Source organism: Microtus ochrogaster, unplaced genomic scaffold (assembly GCF_000317375.1).
Source record: "Microtus ochrogaster isolate Prairie Vole_2 unplaced genomic scaffold, MicOch1.0 UNK54, whole genome shotgun sequence".
In the NCBI taxonomy this organism is placed as follows: domain Eukaryota; kingdom Metazoa; phylum Chordata; class Mammalia; order Rodentia; family Cricetidae; genus Microtus; species Microtus ochrogaster.
Window position 1 is genome coordinate 129684 of NW_004949152.1, and position 11764 is coordinate 141447.

Genomic DNA, 11764 nt, shown 5'->3' on the forward strand with positions numbered 1-11764 from the left:
GCTCTGCTCTCTGAGGCACAGGCGATGAAGCTCTGACCCAGGATGGACGTAGGCTAGAATCTCCCTGGTAAGCCACCTTGTGGGCTACAGCAGATGATTAGAAATGGGCTAAATTAATATGTGAGAATTAGCCTAGAAGAGGCTAGATAGAATGGCCAAGCAGTGATTAAATGAATACAGTTTGTGTGTTATTATTTCGGGGCATAAGCTAGCCAGGCGGCCGGGGTGTGGCTGGGGTACTGGGGACGCAGCCCCGCCACTCCTATTTCAACAAATTTTTACCCAGTAATTTTAAGACAGGTGATTATATAAGGTAAATAGAAACTGACTCATAAAAGAAGGATGATTTTAAAAACAGTTGTGACCAGAGGCTCCCAGGAACTAACTCTCAAACTCCCTTGGAAAAATGCCTCGACATTTGCTAGTTCATTGCTTTCAGCAACATTATAAACTTATCTATAATGATTAACCCAAGTTAGCATATAAATGGGTATTTTAGATTCAATATATAGCCTGAACTTTGACACATTTTTGTGCAGTATGTATTCTGCTTGGGATGAAAATTGGCCTCCTTATTTCCCTACCACCATCATCTTGCCAGTGCCAACCCCTTAGAGAGTCCTAGACTTTGTCCTCTTAAGGCACTGGGTTTCTGTGACCATAGACACAGGAGTCCTTGTGCTGGCCAAGCCATTAGAAAGCCAGAGAGGGCATTGGATGTAACAGGGCAGAAACACAACAGAGGCAACATTTCTGTCTTATCTAGACCTATCCCTTCCTCCCTACTGTGGTTGATGGAGTGTTCCTGCCAAAGACTCCAGAAGAGGTCCTGGCTGAGAAGAGCTTCAACACTGTCCCCTACATGGTGGGCATCAACAAGCAAGAGTTTGGCTGGATCATTCCAATGGTGAGAATGTATAGACCGCGTACATGCACTCCACAGGGGATCAAGCATCTTCCTCCCTGCTCTGATCAAGGGTTATGCACCCATATTTCAAAGAAGCTTAAAACTTTCCAAGTAAATTTGCTCTGAGAGTCCCTGGTGAGGCCCTTTAGAGTGCCAATTTACATCACATGGGGCAGAGGAGCCATTAGTGATTGCAGGCTTTCTAAAGAAATTCTCAAGAGGGGCTCAGGCTCCTGGATGTCCACCACCAAACATTCTATTGGCAGTGTGGAGCTTTCTCAAGTAAGCATTTTAGGGCCCTGGTATCAGCCTGGGATGTGACTTTCAGTACTAGAAGACACACTAAAGCCAGACCAATGCTCTGAGTATGTGTGGTAAGCACATCCCAGAGTTCTTCAGCTTTCATGAGGACTTCACGGAGCATCACAGGAATGCAGACACGCAGACATAATGCTTGGTTTTGTTTCCCCTGTTACCCGAGTCTGGGAGTGTGTGGCCTACGCCTTCCATTCCTGAGCCCTTGATTTCTATATGGCCACAGTCTGGATGTTCCCTCACTGCCTAAAGGAACATGAGGCCCTGATGTGATCAATACCTTCAAGTGTCCTCTCTGTGTTGCTTGTATTCATTCATATGTGCCCATGGGTTTTACTTATTTTATTTCTCAAAAACTTAAACTCCCATGCCTGTCAAGTTCCCCCAAACTTTACCTTATTCCATTTTGGTTTGCTTCATTGGCTTTTTTTGCTTTTGTTATTTCCCCGTGATTATTAATGCTTAATCATCTGTTTAACAGCTTATGGGCTATCCACTCTCTGACGGCAAACTGGACCAGAAGACAGCCAATTCCCTCTTGTGGCAGTCCTACCCAATGCTTGTAAGGCTCTAGGGAATCATGGGCATTGTTTGAGAGAGAAAGAAGATTGGTGACTTTCTCTAATCACAGACTAAGTTGATGGTGGAAAACCTAAGTTTAAGCTCCTATGGTTTTGATTTTCCCACTTTACCATCCCAGTGTGTCGAACCCATACTTGTGACTCCCCCATCAAAATCCCATTGAGTTCAGAGTAAGTTTTAGAGGAAAAGGTTTATTTAAAGCCAGCAACACCAAGACCATGGAGACTATCAGAAACAAAGACCAGTGCAGCTAGGGACTGGAGGCACAAGACTTCCTCATGGAGTTCTTAGGATACAAATCAGATAGGTGGACACCAAGTCAGTTAAAAACTTTTGGGGTAGGGTTAGGGCTGGTTGTGGTGCCCTTAATCCCAGTACTCAGGAGGCAGAGGCAGGTAAATCACTATGAGTTCGACACCAGCCCAGTCTACAAAGCAACTTCCGGGACAGCCAGACTGTTATATAGAGAAAACCTTTCTTAAAACACCAAAAAAAGAAAAAGATTTGTTTATAGGTTAATAGATATTGTAGACTCTGTACATTTAAAGAAAAATTGCTAACTAGCAAATCATATGACCCATATCTTTTTTCATTCCATTTTTTTAAGAAATGCTAATTCTGAACTTCATTGTGAGGATATAAATGTCTTTTCCCCCAGAGAACAGGGGAAAACACCAAGAAATTACTTTTCTCTAAAAGACCAGGAGCAAGAAAAAAGATGACACTTTTTCTGTAGGGACAGCTGAAGAGAGCATTCACTGGAGAACAGTTTTTAATCTATGAGGTCTCTTAATGTGTATGGGTCTCTTCCACCAAAGCCAGTGGGACAGTAATAACATATGACTCGGATACCTGAACCCACAGAATAATTAATTAAAATAATTTTAAAAAAGTTAATCAACAACACTTTTAAAGAGATAGCGAATCTAGATAGTTTGTTTATTCCAGTCTCCTGTGAGCAACACGAGGAGGGTTCGGTGAGCATTAAAGTAGTTTAGAATCATAGAAGCCTTCTTAACTGACTGCAGAAGTCCTAATTCTCACCAGGTTGGATGGTCACTTTCTGATTCATTTCAGAAAATTCCTGAGAATCTGATTCAAGTGGCTGCTGATAAGTATTTAGAATGGACAGACGACCCTGCCAAAAAGAAAAACATGTTCCTAGACATATTTGCAGATGTGATATTCAACATCCCATCAGTGATGGTGTCTCGTGGCCACAGAGGTGAGTTCCAGGTGTTGGATGGGGGGTGGATATAAGTTCACCTGCTAGGTCTCTGGCTTGCCCACCTCTTGATATAGATAGCAATGAAATCCGTTGAGACCAAGACTCAAAGTTGATTCCATATGACCTGCAAGGTTGTTTTGCTTTTTCTACTAGTAAGGATCTATGAGAAAAGGGTGCACATGCAGTTTAATTTAGAAAAGAATCCCAGAAAACACCATTGGGAGGTAAGAAAGTGACGCAGAGAAAAGATGGCCGCTAATCTGGAGAGCTGCCTAGCATGTGTCTGTCTTAGCTACAACTGCAGAACTTTAGGGAACAAGGAACATCTTAGGGCTTTCTTTTCCGAGAGTCAAGGGAGCCGTGCGTTAACCCACCAGGAGCCACATCACATCAACTGAACGCTTCTCTAAGATATTGTTAGCCTTGTGGCACCTTTATCTACTGTGAGCATGAACAGAGCTGTGTCTAACAACCAGGATGGGAAAGGGGAGCAAGAGTTAATGGTGCTGCACGTGGCTGCCAGGCTAGCCTGCCCTAGAACAAGGGCTACAGTTAAGTAACTTTCAGAGTAACTTTGCTCAGTGCTGTAACAGAGAGCCTGACACACACCACCTAAGAAACAAAGGTCTGCTTTAGCTTAGAGTCTCTGAGGTTTCAGTCTGTGATGTCAGGAGAGTATGAAGGAGCTTGTGACATCATAGGGACAAGGATGCAATAAAACCATGTAGAGTAGCAACAGAAATTGTCTAAGGTATACAATAGCCACCAGGTCCTTGTCACCTGGAAACGCCTTTCAAAAACAGGCTCCACCTTCCATAATTCTGCCACCTCTCAGGGCTGTGTTAGAATTTTGAATTGGTCAATTGATTAAATCATTTAGTAGATCAGAGCCCTCATGATATAACTGTTTCTATAAATGACTTCACAAATAAACCCAAAGATGTCCCTGACAAATCAAGGTATATCTTAGTTTAACCGAAGTGACAGTTGAGAATAACCATTAAATGGCACCAGCAGTTTCTGTTGCAGATGCTTTCTTTCTGAAGGTATGGTGGCAAGTGGAACTAGAATGCCACTATGGGAAGAGGGGTCATTGGGAAATCTTGGGAGGTTGACAATAGCAGAACATGCTAAGGACCAACATGGAAAGGCAGGACTTAGTAGCGTGTGTGTAGGTACACAGGTGCCATGATGTGCTTATGTAGGCCACAGGACAAAGAGTTCTTTACTTCCACCTTACATGGGGTCTAGAGACTGACCGCAGGTCATCAGTGTGTGCAGCAAGCGCTTCTACCTGCTGAGCTATCACGACAGTCCCTCTCTGATTGTTTAATGTAGGCTCTGAGAGCTAAAGGCCTTTTCTCTTAGGACTGTCTTCATTTTATCCAGCAGGCACGGGTATATTGTGGCCTCATCTATTCAGTTCTAGGAATTTTTTTAATGTTTCCTGGAGTTCTTCAACACCACTAATTAGTGCGTGGTTTAACTTCTGCAGCTTTGTGCATTCTCTGGAGTTTTTCTTGCTTTTGATTCCTAGATTTAGTCCACTGTTAGGAGATATACAGTAAGTTACTTCAACTTTCTTACATTTATGGGTACTTGATTTGCATCCATATCTATATGCTATTTAGTAAAAATTCCACAAATTGCCAAGAATGTTTCTTCTGAAGTGTTTGGGTCGAATGCCTCTGGGTATCTTGTTGGTCTATTTCTGATTTCATTTGACTCTGTTTTATATTCCTTTTTCCAGATGACCTGTCCATCAGTGAGAGTGGGGTATTAAAGTTGCCTATTAGCTTAGATCTAATAGAATTTGTTTTAGGAACTGGGGACACTTGTTTTGGACACAAATGCTTAGAACAGAAATGTCCTCCTGGTAGACTGTCCCTCATCAGTATGAGTTGTTTTTTCTCTCTTTGGTTCACTTCGGTTTGAAGTCTATTTTGTCTGATAGCAGAATAGCTACGCTTTTTGCTTTCCTGGTTCCAGTTGCTTAAAATGTTTTTCTCCCCACGCTTTTACCCTGAAGTGCTGTCTGTCTTGACAGGAGGTGGGTTTTCCTGGAGGCAGCAAAAAGGTGGATCTTGCTTTTTAAAATTGATTTTATTGAGCTATACATTTTTCTCTGCTCCCCTCCCTTCCTCTCCCCTCCTCTTCTACCCTCTACCATGGGGATCTTGCTCTCTTGAACCATCTGCTAGTGTCATCTTTTTGCTTTGATAACAAGGAGCAATAGTCCTACTGTCACAGTGTGTATCACTGCTCACCGCTGGATCTGTGATCCTGCTTTGTTCTGCATTTGCTGACTGTGCTGCTATCATTTTTCCCAGGGGTCTCTTCTATGTGTTTATCTTTCGCTTCGGTCTTTAGTACTCCTTCAAGGGCCCTTTGCAAAAGTAGCTCAGTGCTTGTTTGCTCCTTTAGCCTGCTTTCGTAGTAGAGGGGTTCTGGTTCCCCTTTAAGAGATGATAGTTGAATTTGCAACTCTGGTCTTTCAGAACTGGACAAACACCTTTCCAAGCCCTTTTGAATTGAAAAGATTCTGTTAAGCAATCAGCTATAAGACCCCCCCCTGGCCTTCCTTTATGTGTTACCTGGCTTCTCTCTGGCATCTCCCATTCCCCTTTATTTGTTTTTTAGTGTTTTAACTAGAATAGGGCGTGAAGGGCTCCTTTAGCATTCCCTCAATTTGGTGTCCTCTAGGGCTCCTGGACATGGACAGGCATCTCTTTCTCTAGATTTCGGATATTTCCTTCTATGTTTTTATTGAAAATATTTTCTGTACTCTGTGCACAGAAATCTTTTCCTTATGTGTTCATAATTCATAGATCTTTTCTTGAAGCCCCCAAACTCCCGGGATCTCCATCCATCCATGCCCCAGGTCTGTTCGTGGAATTTTTGAAAATTTATTATTGATCTTAACTGAGTGTTTCGGTTCCTCTAGCTTATCTTCAAACCCTGATACTCTGTCTTCCTTGTGATCTGGATTATCCATGAAGCTTCCCACGAGCTTTAACTTGGGGCATTGAATTGTCATTTCCAATATCACACATCAGCCGAGCTATTGGAGACCCCAATACCTAGCACTTTTATTTCCACTTAGATTCAGAGGCCATGGGCTGGGCACTGGTTGAAGAAAGGTGTGGCTTGCAAATTATGTAAGGGATACCATTGTGAACTGTTGAACAAAAGGAGGAATGCTGAATGGGAAAGGGAGGGAAACATGAGTCAGGCGGGGGTATAGGAGATAGAAATATGGGGGGGTGGGGGGGAGACTGCACTGAATACAGAAGCGAAGGATGGAAGGGTTTGTGGCTATAAACTGAGGGACAGGCAAGAAGATCTATTCTGGTGAGACAGAAGGCCTAACATAGTGCTTAACAATGAACGTAAAAAAAAATGACAAGTATAAAAAGTGAAATAAAACTAATCAAACCCAACTCAAAAAAGCCAGGTAAAAAACAAGCAAACACCACACACCTGGGCTTGTGTGCACACATGCGTGCGCGCACACACACACACATACATGCACACACACCATGCACAAATAACCTGAAGACTGGTCCAATTTCTCCCTCACTGGGGGAAGAGAGTGATTCATCCCACTAATAGGAATGTTTTTTATATCAGCTTTCTCAGGTAGGACAGAAACCTGGTAGGCTTCATAGGTCTGTGTAACCAACCTGTGTCCTCTGTGTGCTGACAAGAGCTTTGAGTCTGGCAGCGTTGGGTTCCCATGTAGCTCAGCACTGGCCCAGGCTCTCTCAACCTCATAGGGCCTAGGCTGTTCCACTGACTCACCCCTGAGCTGGTCTAGGTGACAGTGTCACGTGTTCCCTGCGCCTTCTTCAATCTGAGCCTGTAAGTCTTCTTTTAAGAAATGTCTGCTGGGCCCTCGTCCCCTTTCTCGTTTTATTGATTATTTTGTATTTATCTGTTTGTCTGTTTATCACTAGACAGTGTTTGAGCTCCTTATACGCATTCTTCACTTTTTGTCCTACATGTGCTTGTATAGGTGCACACATGCCATAGCATGCCTGTGGAGGTCAGAAGACAATTGTGGGAGTGGGTGTTCCCCTATCACCATATGGCCTCTAGGGATTGAATACAGGTCATGGGGCTTGACAGCAACCAGCTTGAACTGCTGAACTATCTTGCCAGCCCTTATGCATACATTTAAATAGACACTTATCACAGGTACAGCTTACAAACATTTTCCCAGCCCGTGGATTGTCTGTATGCATTGCTCGTGATTTTCCTTGGCATGAGAAACCCTTAGGTTTGCTGACACCCCATTTGTTTCCTTGTGTTGATCACAGGATTGGAGCACAGACCAAAGTCACGTACTTTTCCCTCTGTGATTTCCACTGCTCAGGTGAACCGCCTCTGTGGTTGCAGGGATGAACACTGTGAGAGGAAATAAGACAGATTATTGTACACCCTATGCTGTAAATCACTTTAAGCCTTTGCAGGGACTCAGTGGGCAAAACATTTGTTGCACAAATGAGTTTGAATTCTACAGCTCCCATTAATTCAAATCAGAATCATCCACTGTCCTTCACATACGAGGTGGCACATGTACACCACATACACACAACAATATAAATAACGTTTTAACTTGTGAATCTGTAACTTAATCTGTGAACAATGGTAGTAGTGTGTGAAATGTACATACAATGATCACAAATGTGTGGAGATGCAAAGGGTTATGCTGTGATATAGAAGACGCTTTCTTACAGCTAAGCATTTTTTCCTTTTTTCATTTTTTTTTCAAATTTCTCACTATATACATAGAGTCAAGGCTCCAATATCTCCCCACTTTTCTGCTATGGGACCTGGCACTTTTGCCTCTGCTGTAGGACTGTCTCCCCTCCTCCTTGTGAATGCTACAAAGGGCGGCATTTCCAAGGTTTGGAGCATGGAACGGGACAGACCATAAGAAGCAATAGTTGGCAGCCACATGGTTCTGTCAGCAAGAGATCTGGCATCTTCACACATGGACAGGACATGCTGGTGGTGAGAAAGAAAGCAGAGGAGAGGAGGGTGGGCTGGAGACAAGTTCTTTCTCCCTTAACTCATCTCTTTTTGGTGCCACCTCGCCATCTTAAGAACTTAATACTCTCTGAGCAAAGAAGAAGTGGGGTATGAAACACAAACTTGAAATAAAAGAGATCCTTGTTCATTTCTATGTGTATCTGTGGTTTTTACTGCCTTTATTCCAAGTCGGCTAGTTGTGCAGCCCTGAACAAGCCCTTCCCTGAACTGTTTCTCCCCTTACAGGGACCTCCATGCCGTTTGAAGCCTTAGCTCCACACAGTAGTGTATAGTGGGCAGGTGATCTCTATCTGAATCCATGTCTCCGCAGATGCTGGGGCTCCCACCTACATGTATGAGTTTGAGTATCGCCCAAGCTTTGTATCAAACATGAGACCCAAGGCAGTGATAGGAGACCATGGTGATGAACTCTTCTCAGTATTTGGATCTCCGTTTTTAAAAGGTAATGTCTCTTTGCTGCCTGTGGCCTTGGCAATCAGAGGCCCGGATTTGGGCCCTGGCTTAATAGCCTTGCGCAGAGTTGTGTTTGGATCAGCTGTATGAGCATGGGTGACAAAGGAAGCCAGCGTATGGAAAGAGATTACTAACTTGAAGTGTAGATTATTAACCATCTTATTCTTAAAGGACAGATTTTTAACTTGGTAAGGGTCAAGACTTTGAATTTCTAATACGTTCCCACGTTAATGACAGTCACCGTCACTTCCGTGGTGCAGCTGCTAAACTCAGAAGCCACTCGTGAGTAGCTGAAGCTTATTCTTTCTTCCCCACAGATGGCGCCTCAGAAGAGGAGATCAATCTCAGCAAGACGGTGATGAAATTCTGGGCCAACTTTGCTCGCAATGGGTGAGGCTGGTGGCAAAGACGGGACGGGTCTGGGTGTGATGTTGCTATATTGGTTGGGAGGAGTATTTTCTAGTGTTTGTGTGGTCAACCTCCAGTCCCTGTGACTCTCTTAACAAAGACAGAGTAATCAGGTTTGTAGCTGGGAGGGGACTTCTGAGATGGTTCAGCGTAGTGGGGGTGGTATTCATGTTGACTCACAGATTCAGAGGGTTCAATTGTTGGTCATTTGACCTACTTGTTCTGGTTGGTTGTCAGTCTGGAACATGGTGGGATAAGGTGATAGCTAAATCCCTTCCTTTCTCCATCTCACTGGCAGTCGGGCAGGAAAGAGAGGAAAAAAGTAGGTCGCAGAAATCATGGGGCATGTCCCTCAGGGTCAACTTCCTCCAACTACTTTTCCCTTCTTGAGTTCCCACCATGCCCCAGGGGTACTTTCACCTGTTGATCGAGCACAATAGGCTTAATCCCTAAGGCTCCAAGTCAAGCAAGCAGAAATCTGTTGGCTGGTTTGGGTTCTGAAAAGCCTAGGAAGTCCTTTCCCCCAAAGTCTCGCTTCCTTCAGCCCCAAGGGCCTCCCACGTGGGGGTTGTGCTCATGTCTTAAGCAGATCCTAAGGAAGAGGTCCGGGTTCTGGCACTTCTAACTAATAGTCTCCATGGCAACATCAGCATCATTCTCACAGCGTGAAGCCTCATGCTTTTATAGTCCTCAGCAGGGGTTCAAACCTTACACACACACACACACACACACACACACACACACACACACACACACACACTGACCTCCAGCTCTTTCATTTGCAATCTTTATAGAAGCCTTGACCCCATTGCTCTTGCATTCTTCATGCCTGCAAAACCACACCCGTTCAGATAGCACCAAGATTTACCTCTGGCTTCAGATGTCACCCTGCTCTATGAGCCATCAGCTGCTATAGCCTCTGAGTGTCTGGATAAGGACACAAATACCAGAGAATTTATTCTTCAGGGCACCCTGTGGGCAGGGGCATCTAGCAACACTTTCTCAAAGCAACATCCTTGGAACAAGCTTATACCTTTACAGCCTTCTGCCTATGATGGTTGTGCTCTGGAAACCAAGAAAGAGCTCAAGTATGAATGACAAAGAGAAAGACACAGGCAAAGATGGCTGAAGAGTAAGGACTAGGGTGAAACCAGAGGCTTTTCAGTTATTTCAAGTCTCTGAACTTCATGCTCATACGAACTCCCGAGATGGGAGCCTCTAGGCAGCTTTCGTATTGATCTGGGGCGTGAACGATGGCTTCTCCTAATGAAGTACTCTCTACCATTCACACCCTCCCTGTACTCAAGCTAACTCACATCCTTTGTCATGGTGCTGAGTGGGCTGTTTTTCATGGTTTTAATTTTAGTTTATGGCAAGATTGAGTTTTTCTAATCCTCATGCTGTAGTTTTTGCTTCTGAATCTCATTGTAAATATGATTTAAAATGAGACAAAACAAAACAAAAACCCTCTATACTACCTGTATGCTATGCTACCCTTGAACTTCCATGACCAATAAATGCTTTATCATGATTAAACTCGGGACCCCATAAAATATCAGACCAGACAAATATAGGCAAATTCATTGCCCGACTGGAGAATGAACGCACTCTAATCCAGACCCCCTTAGAAGCTTCCTTCCCATCTGAGCCATCATGAGCTTTGCTTCTCTTGTTCCTAGTGGAGCCTGCTGGAACTCCCCATATGCCTCACTCACTGCAGTCTGCATTCTCCACAGCCCACTCCAAACATTTCCAAACTCCTCCACAAATCAGTGAAAAAAAATTCTTCGGAGCCACATCGTTGAGTTAAGCACACAAAGCTCCACTTCTTAGTAATACTCATAAGTAATAATTTTGTGTTGTCATCTTTCAATTGCTGAAGCAAAATACCTGAGGTTCGTCAACTTAGCAGATGAAGATTTTATTGGGGCTCTTTGAGATGTTCCCTTTGAGCCTGTGACTAAGAGGAATGTGGCGGAGAAGGGAGATTAGGTGGGAACCAGACCTCATTTCTTGGCAGTCAGGAAGCAGTGAGATGGAGGGGTGGAGGCTCAGCATGGTGTGAAGCAGGCTGTCAGGGACCTGCCTCTTCCAAGTAGGAACCTCCTCTTAATTCCTCCATTAGCCTTACAGAACCACTAGCTGAGCACCAGCCTTCAATACATGAGGTCTCAGAGGAGAGTGAAGTTCTAAATAATAGGAGGAAATTTCTAAACATGCGCAGCTGTCCCCGGAGGTGGAGAAGGGCACGGGTGTGGAAGGAGGCTCCTCGGCAGAGATAGGCCAAGGCATCTTTGCCAATCTTGGAGCATCATGGGGACAGCTCAGTTGCTTTGTTGAATTTCTTTTTTTCAAATTCTGTTCACAGGAACCCTAATGGAAGAGGGCTGCCCCATTGGCCAGAATATGACCAGAAGGAAGGCTACATGAAGCTTGGCACCTCGATCCAGGCAGCCCACAGACTGAAAGACGTGGAAGTGGTTTTTTGGACTGAACTCAGGGCCAAGGAGGCAGCAGAGAGGGCAACACACAGAGAGCATGCTGAGCTCTGATCAGGAGGTCCAGCCATGTTTGAGAGCCTGGAGCCAAGAAACATGTATGCCACAGATGATTCTGCAGAGGAACAAGGCTTCTTATCTTTGAGGCTATACAACTGTATGTTATTTTATACAAATGCATTAAAGAGGATCCTTACTGCTTCAACTTGTAAAAATAAAACATTGTTTTGGAAATCAAAATTGGATCAGTGTTCATCCTGGTTGGGTTCTTTTTTGTTATTGTTTATTGTGCTTGTTTGGTTTTTTGGGGGTGTGTGT

General features: G+C 44.0%; 1 protein-coding gene across 1 annotated transcript in view; it reads left to right on the forward strand.

The window, feature by feature from the left end:
* Positions 1-11686, forward strand: part of LOC101984440 (carboxylesterase 1D) — a 31121-nt gene extending 19435 nt beyond the window's left edge. Inside the window, exons 9-14 of the mRNA XM_005369584.1 lie at positions 767-907; positions 1704-1784; positions 2882-3029; positions 8398-8529; positions 8858-8930; positions 11317-11686. Coding sequence (XP_005369641.1) covers positions 767-907; positions 1704-1784; positions 2882-3029; positions 8398-8529; positions 8858-8930; positions 11317-11500 — 759 coding nt within the window. The 3' untranslated portion in view covers positions 11501-11686. The remainder of the gene's footprint in view (positions 1-766; positions 908-1703; positions 1785-2881; positions 3030-8397; positions 8530-8857; positions 8931-11316) is intronic.
* The last annotated feature ends 78 nt before the right edge of the window (positions 11687-11764 follow it).